Source organism: Sinohyriopsis cumingii, chromosome 4, assembly GCF_028554795.1.
Source record: "Sinohyriopsis cumingii isolate HCF-2022 chromosome 4, ASM2855479v2, whole genome shotgun sequence".
NCBI classification, from domain to species: Eukaryota; Metazoa; Mollusca; class Bivalvia; order Unionida; family Unionidae; genus Sinohyriopsis; species Sinohyriopsis cumingii.
In genome coordinates, this window is record NC_142964.1 from 40,957,189 (window position 1) to 40,975,161 (window position 17,973).

A 17,973-nucleotide genomic window follows, 5' to 3' on the forward strand; every position below is an offset into this window, starting at 1 on the left:
GTCTACTGAATCCTTTCCCTTCTTGGACGCACTTTGCTGTGACGGTATGGTGGTGAAAGAGGTTAATGATGTTTGTTCCTTCTCTTTTTTTTCTGCGTAGAGTTATTCATCTTTCTCGTCGCTTGTCCTTGCAATGAAGTGTCGTTCTTGGAAGTCGACCCTTTTTATACTAAGTGATATCAGCATGTCCATAAGGTAAAGTCTTGTGGTCAGGAAGCTGCACTGGTTGCACGTAGTTTTGTCATGGCGTTATTACATAAACAACTAAGATGTGGTACCGCATTGGTGATGTGATCGTGAGGCATAGCATCAAACCTGAGTTTCTCGATTGACTTGAGTCTTACGCTCTATCCTTGCTGTTTGAAAGGATTCGTCTTTCTCAATTGACGTTGGTAGTTACAATGAACTATCTATCGGTCTTGGAGGTTGCAGCGTTTTTATGCTGAACAATATCGACGTGACCGTACGGTAAAGTGAAGTGGTTGGGAAGCAGAACTCTCTTCTGGTACACAATTTGATGGACCTTTTCCATTGGCCGACAGACGATTTGGCATGTGTGTAAACGTACAACGTGGGTCATGAGCAGTGCCGCTTTTCCGTCGGTGATGTGAAACTTGTCGTTGGATTGTTGCACGTGTTGAATATTGTCAATGACTTTGGAAGGTGTCAGTTCTGCTGGGCTGCTAAACTCAATCCAAACGGGCGACTTCAAACTGTCGTAATGAATAGAAAGTCTCAATCGATCGTCTTCTTTGGCGTCACGTCGCTGTTTCAGTGTGGTTAACAAAGAATCCCGCACATCGGTGATGAACCCCACTGATTTCGCCAGCTGTACGTTTGAATTGAAATCTTTAAACTTCACCGTGTACGTGTAGGCCGTGGTTCTACATTTTCTAGATGAGCGCTTTTCCGACTCTCGGATGTGGTAGTACTTTTCAGGGTTTAGTGCTGGTGGTGGACCTTGGTTTGGAATAGGTTCTCTCGGTCTGGTGGAATGTGTTGGTTCAGGTTCGCTCATCTATTCGCTTTGAGCGAACACTTTCCGTGTGTGAGGCTATATGTCACGTCGCTGCCACTTACATTCTTCTCTCTCACTGAAACCGTGCGATCGCTTCATCTCGATCGCTGATTCAGAAATGATTTAACCAAGTTCGTTCTCTCTGTATATATCCCTCTCTACATCTTGTTGTGACAACGACTTGGTATATTTCACAAGGGCAAGTGAAAGTCCAACAGTTAGGAACCCTGGCTGATTTATGCAAACGACACCGATGCGTCTTAAACACCTCATGCATCTTGACGACCCTTCGATTCAGACCCTACCACGAAAGAAAAAAGTTGCAAGAAAAAACCCAGACAAATGGTGCCATCAAGAGAACTTGAGACGGTATTGTGCCGTTAGGACACGAACGTACTCAGAAAAGCACGCTACTCGACTACAATGTCTCATTTTCTCTGTCACTTTTACTTTGTCGTTGACCACGATGTCTACCAACCCTGATTTAACACACGTTTTTCTTCATTTGATATTTAAAAAACCCTACTAAACGCATTTTTGAAAGAACTATCATTTTACGACAGTAGTGACGATGTCTCCTCCTGCTCTTACCACTGTTGCTGCATCTACAACTGCGATGTTTCCTAAGACCAAAGTATGAGACAGAGCAAGTAAGTTGTGAAGTTGAGCGGCGGTGTCTAAACAACAGCTGTGAAGCCCCTATGTTCCAGTTTTGTTTGTGATAATAACTTGCGATAGTTCACATTTCTAACGTGGAAATATTTACAAGCCGTACAAGAATTATGCGACTATAGCTTTTGACACTTGCACAGACTCTTCACCTCATAAGTGTCACGAGAAAAATATCTATCCGATTTTTACTATTTTCCAAAACACGTCCACACTTGCAACGTGACCAGAATCTGTACTTCTTTATTTGTGGATATCCGACAGATCCGTCCCGGCATATATAGCTGGTTAAGAGCTGTAGGAATATCCCCTCTTTTTCCCCCAACAAATATCTGAACTTTTATGTGTATCTTCCTATTCCGCCTTTTATTAGTGCTTAGGTATGTTCCCTAAAGACACAAACAATTTTGAACAAAATTAATTTTTAATTAAGGTTTCTCTCTGTTTATACATTTTTGTTGGTGCATGGCAGATTACATCCAAATACTTTCTCAAAGTGAGAGGCATTACGGTACACAACATAGGATTGTAAATTCACACTCCAGTCAGTCTGTACTATAATGGTAAAAATGCAAGAGCTTTGGCAAAACAATGCGTCAGTCGTAAGAAGCAATTTTGTTAGCTACACCTATTTTCTACCACCTTATCTTCGAATCTTTTTCAGTCGCTCTTCGCACAGTGACAAGATTAGAAGTGTATTTTCTCCGCCTGACCACTTCACTCCTGCTTTGAATTTAGAACCAAACATTGCGTCACTCATTGTAAGTTACTTCATTGGCAAACCAATATTTTCCACCGCCTTAGCTTCAAATATTTCAGTCGTTATTCTCACAAGAAGATCAGACGTTTTTTTTTTTTTTCTGTACCTGTTCACTAGTCACTTTACAAACAATAAAACTAATGCTCAAACAATCGTACCATGGGTGACTCGTGCAAATTCCAGTCTTATTGCGAAAATATCATAGCATGTTTGGATGTACCATTCTGTGAGTACTTTACATGACGTTTTTGACAATGATTTAGTAGGCTATGTCTCCAATTCACTCTTGTGTGTTTTTAATAGTTTTTTTTTTCCCAATAGGAGTAATTATTTCAATGAGATGTGCGTTTTTGAAATTTCGTAAGGAAAATATACCATACAAACGTAAGAGTCGTGATATTTTCAAAAGTAGGAATATCATTCTCTCTCTCTCCTGATAATTTTGATTTAAATTTAAATCTGATGGTATATGTTTCCGTTTGAAGATACCTCTCCAAAACTGAGATCAGTAGTCACTTTAATTACGTGAACTGCTCCGTTTGTCATGTAATCGTTTTTCTCCAAAACTTACACCATAAAATTGTAGAACGATTTTTTCTTCCATCAGTAAATCGTTGGATGAAATAAAATCTTGAGTTGACTTGAGCTTGTGATGTGATGTGATCTGGCTTTTAACGTAGCTTTAAGAATTTTTCAGTCATATTGCTACGATGCCTGAACTGTGGCAGTTTATAGCGATGCCTAGTACTGGGACATCATGCCGCAGACATGATGCATGATGTCCCACCCAGTCACATTATCCTGACACCAGGTCGACCAGTGATAACACTAACCTCGTAATGCTGAACGCCAAACGAAGCAGCTGTTAGTGCCATTTTTATAAGTCTTTGGTATGACTCGGCCGGGAATTGAACCCACGACCTCCCGCATCCGAGACTGACGCTTTAACCACTAGGCCACCGGAGCGGTGACATGAGCTTCTACAATTCAGGTATCTTAGTTTTGTCCTATTTTTGCACTGCAATGTGTTACAGAAAAAAAATTCTAACATTAGATCTACTGTTTTTTTTTTTCTTCTTCAGAAATGCAACAAACACGGCTTTTTCAAGAATGACGCGAGTGGCAATGCACTGTATAACCCTGCCTATGGTTAACTCTAATTCTAAAACCAAAACTTGCGTTCAGAAAAGAAGAAAAAGCGTAACAATGTTCGACCGATTTTCTTTCAGTTTAGACTGTCGACAGAACAAGGCACGTTTTGGTGCTGCTTTGTTTCCCCGCCCATAGATTTGTGAAAAATTTGCAACATTGATAGCGTGTGCTGCGAAACACAGGACATCTCTTGAATTTGTGATCTACAGCAAAATGTTAAGCAGTCAGTCGGCAATAAATATCACACTATCTTTTATATATAAAAATGTGTGTAAGCGAAAGCACACACATGTGTTACTGCACTGGGTGATAATAGAACGGGCGGTAGTTTAATCTGGAGTGTTATGAGAGATGGGCAGACAGAATTAACATTACTGGAAGAAAGAAAGAAAAAAAAAACACAAGAAAGAAATAATGGTTAAAAAACACCAGAACGTAGGACACTATGTTTGGGTCTGATATTTTTTTTTGCGGTAATATAGGACAAAGGTAATTAAGACAACCACACATTCTAGGTGAGAAATGTTCACTGTTTTCATTCATTCATTCATCAATTTTATCATTAAAAAAAGATAGTGTGATATTTATTGTCCTTTGAAAATTCCCTTTTTTAAATAAAAAAGCAAAGTTCAGCGGACATTGCAGTATGTTTGTGAGATAACTGAATGATTATTTTGTAGGTTAAACTTTCATCGAAAATACAAAGAAAAAAATCACTGGAGTGCGAAAAATGGTGAGAAATAACCGTCAGGTTCATCATCAATTGTTTTAGTCATCATTGACATGATATGTTTATAAAATATTTTTTAAAACTCAAAACCTCTAAATTTTGTGATCTAACTTGCTCATATAGCAACAAAAATAAGTATCGCACCCCCAACCCGGGTTATCAGACACATTGACATCTCATCAACTTTTTCATATAATTTTTTAATGTGTTGTGCGCATCTGTCTATCCCAGTAAACATTCGAAATATATCACAAAATGTGTATGTGTTTTTGTTTTTTCTTCTTCTTTAAAATTTTAAGATTAAAATTAGATGTAACTGATACCTGGCTGAGCAAAATACCTGACATTTATAGAAAATGCTAATTCGTTTTTTCGATCGATCGATTGAGAGAGTTATGTTTTGATGGAGTTTCCGGAAAATAAATGGTCCCAGTGTTAAGTAAGCAAGGCAAAAATAGATGATTATTACAAGTTCACATTCTTTTATCGTGATGGAACCACTTTGATGCCAAGTCTAGACGGGTAAATCTTGCGACAAACTTTCCTGTTTTACTTAAAACTATTAGGTTATGATATTGTCAAAAGTTATGATGAAGGTTCGTGAAAATCGTAAGCCTTCACGTAAGTTTTAACATGTAATTTATTGGTACATCTTGTGTTGGGAGTGACTGTAATTCAGTTCGCAGTGCGTCCAACTAGCATCACTGGTTCAATATCACTGGACAACAAATTTTTACAAAAGTCATGTTACTGAAATAAAATTAGTCAATTCTTATCAATTTTTATGTGCTGAACACGAATATGACAGTCAAATTGCAAAATTGGCTCTAGTTTTTTTGTAATCTGCAAGAAATTAATGTTTACATAACGAAATGCATTCCAATAGTAAAAGGTCAACTGTAATAGCCTACCTATAAAAAATCAAGTCATTGACTACATCTTAGATTTCTTCGCCTGTCTCTTGTACAGCTGTTCGGGAGCATCTCTGAGGAGTGTCCAGCAGTAGTCAGCCAGCATTGTAGTGGACCATTTTCCCTGGTATCTTTGTTCCATTGTTGCGATATCTTGATGAAAACGTTCGCCGTGTTCATCACTAACAATACCACAGTTGCTAGGAAAGAAATCCAAATGGGAATGAAGGAAGTGAATCTTTAGAGACATATTGCAGCCAAGTTTCTTATACTTCATCAACATGTCTTCTACTAGTTCCTTATAGTTTTCTGCCCTAACATTTCCGAGGAAGTTTGTAGAAACTAGGCGAAAAGCATTCCATGCTTGTTTCGCGTCACCTTCCAGCAAGTTGTTGAACCGGTCATCTTTGAAAAGCTCTCGAATCTGAGGACCCACAAAAACTCCCTCTTTAATCTTTGCTTCGCTGAGTCGAGGGAATTTTTCATGCAGGTATCGGAATGCTGGCAAAGTCCGGTCAATGGCTTTCACGAAGTTCTTCATCAAACCTAGTTTGATGTGAAGGGGTGGTAGCAAGATTTTCTGAGCCTCAACCAGAGCTGGGTTTGGATATTCTTCTCTCCAATGGCTACATTCTGCCTGTGAGTCCATTCCTTCCTCATGTAGTGCATTTCCCTTGCTCGGCTATCCCACTTGCATAAGAAACACATGTATTTTGTATATCCTTGCTGCAGTCCCATTAAAAGGGCAACTACCTTCAAATCACCACAGAGGTGCCAGCTGTACTTGTTATACTCAATGGAATTCAGTAGCTGCCTTAAGTTATCGTATGTCTCTTTCATGTGGACAGCATACGCTACTGGAATAGATGGAAGAATGTTTCCATTGTGCAAAAGCACAGCCTTGAGACTCAGTTTCGAAGAGTCCACAAATAGTCTCCATTCTTGTGGGTCATGAGTGATTTTTAAAGCATTCATGAGGCCCTCAATATCGGAACAGAATATCAGATTACTTTCCTTTCTGAAGAAAGGCTCCAATTGCTGGTGGCGCTTTCGATATGCAGTAATTGTGACATCTTCTTCTAGAAGATTCCATTGTTGGAGTCTTGATCCTAGCAATTCTGCCTTGTTCTTTGATAAGTCCAAATCACGAATCAGGTCATTTAGTTCTTCCTGTGTTATTCTGTGTGGGGTTGATGATGCACCACAGTGAAAATCTGGATCACTGCATGCTGATGGACCAGGAGAAGAACAGGTCGACTCACCTTTGTCTTCGTCAGATGAATCAAGAGAATATTCTGCTGGAGGTTCTGGAATAGGAAGTCCCTCACCATGTGGAACTGGTCTCAATGCAGACGGAATGTTTGGGTAGACTATTCTCGACTTCTTTCGCTTCGTTATTCCGCCGGAAAGAGGAGGAACCAAGCAGAAGTAACAGTCATTTAGGTGGTTGCTTGGCTCTCTCCACACCATTGGGACTGCAAACGGCATTGATGACCTTTCGCAATTCAACCACTGTGAAAGCTGTGTTGTACATGTAGCACAGCATATATGCGGAGCCCAAGGCTTGTCTTGGTCACCAACCTTGCATCCGAAGTAAAGATGATATGCCTTCTTCACTTGAGAATTGATACTTTTCTTCTGGTTGGCAAATGTCACTTCCCCACAAATATAGCAAAAATTGTCCGCGGTATTAACACACTTTCGAGGCATTACTGTTCTTTATTGTACGTAAATGGATAAAATAATAAGTTTTATGTAACAGTAGCTTGAACTGTCTCGCACAACGTCTAAAATATTTTAAATGCTGAACCTATCTGATTGGGCTTTATATAGTACACTGCTTACGTCAGCTTCAGCAGCCGCCTGGCATTAGTATAATAGGCCTACACATGTATAGTACACTGCTGACGTCAACTTACTTCAGCAGCCGCATGGCATTAGTATTGCATTGCATCAGAAAATGATGCAATCAACTGTGGATGATGTGAGCATGATGGTATTATGCAATGTTACATCATTATTCCGGATGTTGCTGCAGTCCTACTGGAGAAATTTACACAGTGAAACATAGAAAATGAGGTATATGAATATCTTCAAAACGAGAGCCAATACAAATTTTTCACGGTTATATTCGTGTTCGGCACACCAAAATACTACAGATTAGGGCCTTTTCAAGTCAGTAATGATTTCACTGTTGACCAGTGTATCCGTTTAGGCAAGCTAGCATGGTGTGTCATTGGGAGTGGCACTTATTGTCTCGACAAGGTCTAGTCAATAATGAATCAAAGTAGCCGTTTAAACTAAAATAAAAATTCAAAACTAAAAGACATTGCCTAAATATAGAAGAGTATTTTGACAAGTTTTATGAAATACTCATATACAAATAAACAGAAAAACGACCTGTCTTTTCATCCGTCATATAGTTATGGATTTGGTTTTAATTACACTTCTGATGCGCACAGTGGTAAAAGTTATGGTGAGTAGATGATAGGAAAACTATCAACATAATATTGTCCAGATTCATGCATGGCTACTCTTGGCGCATTCGGAAGGCAATACATTATTGCAAGAATCCGTCAAACAAGCGATGATGACGTTTACCTTTAGTGTGTATAAACATATTTTATTACCTGGACACGAGTATATGGATATTGAACCAAACTACAAAACATAATCTCCATGTACATTTTTAAAAACTTGTACTGACGATAGCAATGAATGCATGTAATTATGCAGATAACTACTCAATCAAACGTTATCCTGGCTGCACGTGCCGCTTATTGGTTCTCTTCATTTTTTTCCTGTTGCCCCAAACTAATAAGGATGCATCAGCATTTAAACTGGCCGTCAAGCTGAGAGAATTATAGATTACTATTTAGGTTCGAAAGAGTACGTTGTACAGTATCAGTGTCAAATATATGCCTTGACGCACTTTACGACCGTGTAATTAACAGACCGTTCGCAATTTTATTGGTTCTGTTTAAAGATAACACAATTCTTTGAAAGCACGTGAACAGTCTTTTAAAGTATTAGTATAAGTGGTTTTACTATTCGTTGAGAAAACCATGATCGATGGCAGGGATTTAATTGCTAACAATATAAATCTTCCGAAAACATATTCATCAATCACTATTTTCACCAGATTTTAAAATTTTCATCTTTATATCCTCATTTTACGATTTGTAAACATCCGTCATATTACTTTGTTGGCAATGATGGATTTTCCCATGAATATTCAGAGGGTGTCACATATTCAGAATGAGATATCTTACAATGTATTCGGCTTAAAAGAGTTGTTTTTAATCTTAAGAATTTCATAGATTTGAAGACTTTCCTAAGACTTTTGTAAACGATAAGAAGATTCATGGCTTTACAAATTTCAAACTTGTTATCGTATTTAATAACTGTACCTCTGGTTAAACATATTGTCAAATATAAGATAAATAAGATAATATATAATCTCAGTTTGAGGAAAATGTTGATAAATTTAAAAATAATTAAATTGGAGCAAGAATCGTAGGTTTCTGTATTTTCTAAACATACATGTGCACCAAAGTTGATTGTATGCAAAGAAGTATTTTGTTTTGCAGGATTCAGAAAGGCTGCTGTCTAAAATAACGTATATATCCCTTTTTTAATAACATTTTCACTCGACCTAATTTTTAAGTATTTTAGACTGTACTTTCCCATTTCTTTAACTGATTAGGATTTCATTTGTACTTAAAATGCTGCTGAAAGAGTAAAAAACCAAAGTATTGAAAATATGTCAAATTAGGGGGGTTTTTTCTTTCTTTTAATTTATCTCGTTTAATTAGCATGTACTTGCTTCATTCAGGCTGAGCGACTGTATCCCCATGTCCATGGCTATGTATAAATCTTATCGCAGCACAAGCACGTACATTTCGAAGCACTTGCAAACGTTAGGTCACAATGACACTAGCGCATTGGGTAGGAAAGTTTTATGTTTCTCCGGCAACTCGTCCCATGCCTGAATTTTGCATTTTATTAATTTCATTATTTAAATCTGTTTGCTTAACACAGTCTGAGGTACAATCATTATAATATTTAAAACGGGTTTACTAATATAAAAAGCAGGTTAGTCTTAACTGATTTTAGGCCAAAACATTAACTATTTTAATGTATCTTATCGTGGGTGATTCTTCATGCTATTGGAATGGTCGTCTGCTCTGGTCTTTATCTAATTTTTGTTCTTTTAGTGTATTGCCGTGATTAATATCGTAATGAGATAGTTTCTGTTTTGTTCACTACCTCGTCTCATGGCGCAAAAGGATACCGTTCCTTGTGGTCTTTACCATTGGTATTGTTGCCAAATTTTGGTTGCAGTTGCAGTTTTTTTTAACGTGATCAGATTACGCAGGCCTGTTCACTACCTCGCCTCATGGAGCGAAAGGATACGTGCTACTATATTGAGGTACAATTTTACCATTCTCTATAGATAAATTAAGGGCCGGATTGAGGCTACTGTAGGTATTAAAACGATTGATATTGACATGACCCGGCCAATTTGTGTATGCACGTTTCATTAACATGGTGTTTCCGTAGACCTTAGGTACGGTGTGCCACTGGACAAAAACGGCCCTGGATAAGATTTACATAAATGTGGTAAACTGGTTATCCCTTTTATACTAGCTTCTAGGCTCGTATAGATTTAATATCGGAATGAAATAGCATAGAAATGCAGACCTAAAATTTTCTGAACGGCTGGAATATGGTCGCAGATCCCTCCCCCACCAAGTATCATAGTGGTGATCAAAGTGCCATGAGAATGGGACTATGGAATGGTGGCTGTGGTGTGGCATTTGTACGACATATTTCATCCTAATATTCGACCTTTTGAATTATTTCATACTTCCCGAATGGTTCACCTTCCAACTTGATACGTTCAAAACACCACTCTCTCTCTCTCTCTCTCTCTCTCTCTCTCTCTCTCACACACACACACACACACACACACACACACACACACACACACTCCAACATAGTCTAAGAGCCAAAGTGTACTTAACAACACCAGAAATATTTGACAAATTTCGGTCATAAACTTGAAGATGACATTCCATATTATCCATATACAAAATGTCAAAAAGTGCTCTTTGCAAAGGAATTCACTTTCTTAAACAGCGACATTTTACCTCATACAGGTGTTTATGCTTATAAATGTTTACGGTTCTGCACCTGAATTTGACCTACATTAAGGGCATGCCACGCTACTGAGGACCAAACAAATGTCAAAGGCGAATAGACTGCGTAGGAAGTTTTAATTAGGAATATATAATCAGTTTTTATCATATTCCCATACACTAATACCCACAAATGCAATAAGTGAACTGCACTGTATACGATTATAAAATGTAAACCTGTTCTCGTAATTGTGTGTTTTAATAATCCATATCTTCTTCTGTAATTGTCCCTTCTATAAATACAGCAGTGGACAGATATGTAGTCATCTAGCTACTGGCCATGATCCAATCCCTTCTGTCTGTTAATACAGGTCATGGTCCAATCCCTTCTGTCTGTTAATATAGGCCATGGTCCAATCCCTTCTGTCTGTTAATCCATATCTTCTTTTGTAATGGTCCCTTCTATAAATACAGCAGTGGACAGACACGTAGTCATCTAGCTATTGGCCATGGTCCAATCCCTTCTGTCTGTTAATACAGGCCCTGGTCCAATCCCTTCTGTATGTTAACACAGGCCATGGTCCAGTTCCTTCTGTCTGTTAATCCATATCTTCTTTTATCATGGTCCTTTCTATAAATACAGCAGTGGACAGACATGTAGTCATCTAGCTATTGGCCATGGTCCAATCCCTTCTGTCTGTTAATACAGGCCAAGGTCCAATCCCTTCTGTCTGTTAATACAGGCCATGGTCCAATCCCTTCTGTGTGTTAACACATGCCATGGTCCAGTCCCTTCTGTCTGTTAATACAGGCCATGGTCCAATCCCTTCTGTCTGTTAATACAGGCCAGGCTTCTCTGCTTAGAGAAGACTCCGCTTGCATCAACAGAACTTACAATTCTTGATCACGTATGCTACAGAAATATATCGTCATGATGACGGCAGCACAATGCTGTCATACTGTTATAATATCAAAATATTACAAGATAAATTCCAGTTTCTATGCCAAGGAAATCACTACCGTAATAAATGAAAGCAATATTGCCGTACAATGAAAACTGCTCTTGTAATAAACTGAGCAATAAAAGGAGGCAACAGCTACTTTGCAGTGAGTGGAAAGTACTATTGCAATTAAGTGCAGAAATGCAGTTTTCTAAATACATGTACGTGCAATTAGATGGATCTACAAACGGCAGTAATACATTATTGTAATATGTTTTTACAACAAATGGTACAGCCGCCGTGCAGTGGAAAAATACTCTTGCAATAAACCTCTGCATTATTTTATATTGGTGGTTCCAGACGCTCTTAAATGAAACCCACTTTACTAATAAGGTTGTACAGCTACAATTTCTGACACACGCCCCCACCCAATAAAAAGGAAGAAAAAACAAGACAAAAGACAACACAAAAAAACACAACAACAATTGGATGAAAATATAACTTGTCAATGTCTGTCAAGGTAGCTCAGGATGCCACGTCATTTGTTTATTGGGTCAGTTTATTAAAATATTTAATATATCAATAGGGTATATCAGAAAACGCCTTGTACGAAGTCAGCTGTGTAATAACATTTATCAACGCAGATTTTAAAGTAAAACCCTCGTGACGCGATGACGAAATGTCAGAATTTGTTATGGCAGCAGCACATATGCTAGATTTGCTAATCAAGATCTGCCATCGCCACGATGAAATATTTCTACTAAAATTGTGTCATGATAGATATTTCTTTAGAAATTATGAGAAAGATGACTTCTTTGCTTTAGCAAAACGAGTTATAGATTGTCATTTGTTGATATAACTACGAAGATATTACATTGGTAATCGTTATTATAAGTTTCGTTTCATACAGCAGTTGGAACCACAATTATAATATTTCTGAAATGTATTATAATAGTGGTAAAACAGGGTAAACATATATCGGTGAATGACCAGAGCTAATGTTGTACGGGTATTACAGTATTACATTACAGCTTTAAACGATATTGCTGTTTAATTGTATCATGTAATTACCTTTATATATAAAATTAAATTGCTAAGCTTAATTACAAAAGTGGTTTCCACGGGACAACAGATGGAACCATAACTGTAATAATAATGAAGATTATTACAATACAAGATACTAGAAATTGTAGTCTAGGTAACACAGAAAACACTATTTCTGGACGGACTATTTTTTTAGACACGACATGTTTTAGCAAAGTTGTTATACAGACAGTAGTACATATTTACTAGGAAACAATACACATAAAAAATTACAATGCCAACAGTAAACGCAGATTAAAAGACAACACTGAAGCGTATAACAAGCAGATATACAGGTTTTAAATCAATGAAACTATTTGAAATTCTCAGCCTTGAAGTTGAATTGCCGCTGACTGCAAAATAAAATTAAATAAAGGGGGATGGGGGTTACTGTAAGGCAATGGCCACGTGTAATTCATCGAAATCAGCAGTTGTTCTCATTTCATTTGGCAGGCTGTTTCAGGTTTGAGAGGTGTCAATTTTTTTTAAAAGATAGCTTACCGTTCCTTGTGGTCTTTACCATTGGAGTTGTGGCCAAACTTTGGTTGCAGTTGCAGTTTTTTTAAACGTGAACAGATTACGCAGGTAATAAGGTGTTGTCTTGTGAAGTATCATTATATACTACAATTACCAAATACCATAATCTACTACTATGTAAAGTAGGAAGACTTGCCTTTCTTTGCAGAGAGTCATATTAAGTATTAAAATGATCAAACATCAATTTTAGTGACGTATACGGTTTCTTTTTTAAATCCATTTTGACAGAAGTTTGTTTGTTACAGATGTGTGAAAAGAAGGGTCAGTAGTTGAAATTTGACCAAACAAAGGATTAGTAGCTCAATAGCTTATTATTAGTATGCAGTAGTTGAAATTTGACCAAACAAAGGATTAGTAGCTCAATAGCTTATTATTAGTAGGCAGTAGTTGAAATTTGACCAAACAAAGGATTAGTAGCTCAATAGCTTATTATTAGTATGCAGTAGTTGAGGACTGTGCAAGCTGTTTAATTGCCTGCTTTTGACACATCTTAAATATGTGGTTGCTAATATTTAGTTGAGAGTCAATATATACTCAAGGAGTTTAAAACGGTCATCACAGGTTAATGCATGGCCTTCCATGGTGAAACTGGATAAATTGAGCTATTCTTTGTCAAGAACAATGGTTTCAAATTCACGAAGGTTTGCTTGCATACCTTTGACTGCACACCAGTCATTCATTGTCTTGCTCTGATTTAGTTAAACAGATCTTAGATTATTTGGATCTTTATGAATTTAAGATATGGTGTTGTCATTAGACTAATGATACAGTATTGAGTCTTGTGCTATGAAGGCTTTATCAGAGTTACTGACGCGTTGTCTTAGGCTATATGAGTAGTTTTCACTTAGTTTGATCGAGTTCTGATCAATGTTTTAGTCTTTCATTTTTCTAATGATTAGGATGTGCGGAAGACTGTCAGTGACCTTGGACAGGCTATAAAGTATTGCACCCACAAGGAAGCCGTTGTCCCGAGCGCTCCTTCGTACTCCACCAGTTTCATTAGTGTGGTTTGGCATCCATATCCTGGGCGTTATAAGTAGATTGACGTCAGTGGGCGTTATTAATAAAACATGGCGATAGGGTCACGATGTACACCCTGGGTGGATCACGGGTATAGCTGATTAACAACGCGTTGATGGCGGAAACAAAGTATAAGTGAAATAACACTTTATGAAACGTTTTGATCTTGTTTTTGCTAACAAGATGTTGAGAAAAGGTCTTTTTAAATTAATTTGCAGATACTGGTTATCTCAACTTTGCTTGTAAATGAAAGAAACTTAAAGGTAGAGCCCGGCAACGAAATGAGTGAGGTCAAATGAAAAACGGTTGGGACAGAGAAAATAATCCTAAACAAAATATATAAAATCAGAATTATAAACGAAATGATTGCCTTAATATAAACTAAAGTTGTACAAAATAATTGTATTTCCCACATTTCTAGACCTTATCAACCTTTTTTTCCGCAGCAGTAAATACATGTCCTATACTAACACTTTGTACAGTCTCTGTCCTCTACGAACACGTTGCAGTCTTTGTCCTCTACTAACACGTTGTACAGTCTCTGTCCGCTACTAACACGTTGTACAGTCTTTGTCCTCTACGAACACTCTGTACAGTCTCTGTCCTCTATGAACACGTTGTACAGTCGTTGTCCTCTACTATTACATTGTACAGTCTCTGTCCTCTACTAACACGTAGGATAGTCTCTGTTCTCTACTACCACGTTCTACAGTCTCTGTCCTCTACTAACAAGTTGTACAGTCACTGTCATTTTTCTTCCTTTCTCAAAGCAAACATGTTTTGAAAGCTTTATATTTAGTAACGTTTAAATGTGTTATTTTTAATAAGGTCGCCATTATACTGTATCTGTAACCAGTGTGTGTTTTGTTCTATGTCAGGCCATCCTTTCTGATAACGGCCATATTGGTTTGTGTTCCACAGTTGTTTCCTGGTGCGCATCAGAGACGGACAGCGATGTGTTTGGTTGGTTGAGTTATGCTCTCTTAACTGAGCTACAAACTTGTCTGCATCTATATTGGCAAAAAGAGCAGCTCTTGCACGGCAGTTGTACTTACTATTGTAATATTTTACTGTCTTGGATTACTTCTTTGCGAGATATTTATATTTCATCGTCTTATCTCATTTAGTAAAACGCATTCCTAAACTTTATTACAATGGTGATTTCCATATACACCGTAGCTGGAATGTCAAATCTTATTTCAATTGTATTTTCCACTATATAGCAGTTCCAAATATTATTACAATGACACTGTTCAACGTTTATTACAACAGTGGTTTCAATTGTATGACAGATGGAACCATTAGTGTAGTATAGTATTATAACAGGAATCTAATGTCATGAAATGAAACTGTCATGTTGTCGTCACATCTCGTTGCTTCTGTTTAAAATATTACATTGTAATTATTTTATACGTGTGGTTTCTCTTAAGCGGCAGTTGCGACCATTATTATATTTTTACAATAGCGGAGTATTTACATTTCCTCGTCTCGTTTCATTGCATTGCTGCATTTTACGGCGCATCAGTATATGAACATCCCCCAAACAGCCCCCTCCCCCAAATAAATAAATCAAAAACAAACTTATTTAGTGCCGAGGCAATAGCGATACAGTGCCTTGCTCCGAGACACACCACAATAGTCAACGAACCAAAAAACCACGAATTGCGAGTTCAGCACGTTTAATCTACACTATCATGTCAAAACAGCTCATATTGTGCCCTCTCACCCCAGTCTAGCACGTACCAGTGCCGGAAATCTGGGACAGAACGTGCTACCGCTGCGCTATACAGTAAAACAAAACAAAGGAAATTAAAGATGAAGGAAACTCTGTGCATTTGTGGACTCGTTGATTTACTGACAACAAGCATTGTTTCTCGTGTCATTTCATGTAAGGAAGGGTCGTGAAGGGTTCATTTAAATATTCATATTTTAGTGTGTTTACGGCAACTTGTGGGCAACAAAACTTCTGTTCATGTAGCAGACGAGCTTACGTCACTCCTTCTCTGGAAACAAGTTTTATTTATTAACTGCATGTTATGACAGAGAAACCATAATTTATTGTCGTTATTTTGAGGGTCAAATTTAACTCTTTACGTATGGTAACGTACATGTGAGAAATAAAAAGATATACGAAATTCTGTGTCTGATAATGTTTTACAAGATATGTTAAATGAGGCTAAAATTATGTTCTTACTAACTGCTATTATTTTAGACTTTAATTATTGTAACTCTTGCTAAATATGGCCATGTGTCATATTGTTTAAACAGGTGAAAGATTACTGATGCACAACCTGACAAATGATATTGAACTATATAATCTTATTAGAGTATTGTCAATTAAATCTCAAATAGTCCTACAAGTTGTATCACAAGTCTCAATTTACAAAGTTCCAATTAAATTCCAGTGGTATTCCAAAAAAATTCAATATTGAATGTGTTGACGTGCCTGTAGTATAGAATATGCTAATGTGCCAGTGGCCTATTGTGTGGCGATGTGTTAACAGTCTTTTGATGTATCAAAATACTATAATCTAAATATGTTCTTGTCTGAAATCACTATAATTCCAAATTAATGTTTCTGTCCAAGAATATTATTGTTGAGCACTTTGTATTAATAGTGAATAATAATTTGAATAACTAATTCCACCCAAACGAACTGAACACAGCAATAAGACTGATTCTGCCTCAGATGTTAAATGCAAGAATGAGTAATTTTCCAAGTAAACAAAATTACATAAAAACAACTAAGACACGATAGGAGAACCATGATGAGGGTCAAAAATTCATTTCTAGAAAATTCTAAATTGTCGACAAGATAAGAGCTCTTACAAAAAGTATGATAAAGAACACGGGAAACATCAGGTAGACCAAGTTTGTAATGGGGGGATTCCAATGTCCTACACTCCGATTAAGATGAACATGTTTACTTCCATTGATAATGATCATAATAGTTAGCCACACACTCACAGAGAAATATTGACTGTGTATTATTTGTTTACAAAATAAAATTTACAGTTCAGGTACACAATGAACTTGATTTTGGATAAAGTCAAATCCAAAAGACAATTATGAATAATATATAATCACGGAGAAAGAAAAAAACCCAAATACGAATACATAACAAGCTTCATGACATCATTACAATTTTATTGATGCATCAATGTCATGTATTATTGCCAACTTTGTTGTAATTAAATTACTAAATTACACGAAACAACAGACAGACAGAAGACATACAATTTCCGATTAGATCTCACACATAACTCAAGTGCAAAAGAAGATCACAAGGTACTACTTACATTTTTAACAATTAAATAAGCAACATTTAGTATACTCGTTATTAACTTTATCTTTTATAAATCGAGAAGGTATGTATTGTAATCATTTTTATTTTATATAGTAACGTGTGAGTCAATTATTCTTACTACCCCCCCCCCCCCATGTTATATGCGCTTCAAAGTGCTCTTGGCCGAGGAGGTAGCGATGGATATTTGCAAATACATGCATGATTCTTCCAATGAACAGGGTTGAGAGAGTTAATTAATGAATGAATGGTAATTAGAAACTTACCTTCATATCTATCTCTGTGCTCAGATTAATTAAGGAATATGTTATAAAGTCGCATATCTCTGTAATCACAGGTGCTCGTTACAAAGAAAATTAGGAGTATCCGTCATTGAATTGTGGGCTGGAGGGAGTATTGTTACAGATTAGACCACACATCCCTCAGTTAATTGACAGATACAATAATTTTCTTTGTAACGAGCCCCTGTGTCTGTAAGTACCGGCAACCTGTAGGTGAGCGTAACTTTGTCGGGGGCAGGAAAACGTTTAATGCAATTCTTGCGCTTCGAGTCCCGCAACTTCAGTTCAGGACAACGCAGAAAAGTCAACGATGGCTTGAGGAGTAAAAGAAATATATAAGGAGTGAAACGAGCAACAGATAATGAATAAGTGTTTTCATGGACGGAATTAACAGCCTGAGATCGAGGGTCAGGCGTGGAACGGAGT

At 37.2% G+C, this 17,973-nt stretch overlaps 1 protein-coding gene across 1 annotated transcript in view; it reads right to left on the reverse strand.

The window, feature by feature from the left end:
- The window catches only part of LOC149801034 (dynactin subunit 3-like), an 89,747-nt gene extending 72,015 nt beyond the window's left edge, over positions 1-17,732 (reverse strand). Inside the window, exon 1 of the mRNA XM_089955072.1 lies at positions 17,533-17,732. Within this exon, the coding sequence (XP_089811198.1) occupies positions 17,533-17,538 (6 nt within the window). The 5' untranslated portion in view covers positions 17,539-17,732. The remainder of the gene's footprint in view (positions 1-17,532) is intronic.
- Between the last annotated feature and the right edge of the window lie 241 nt (positions 17,733-17,973).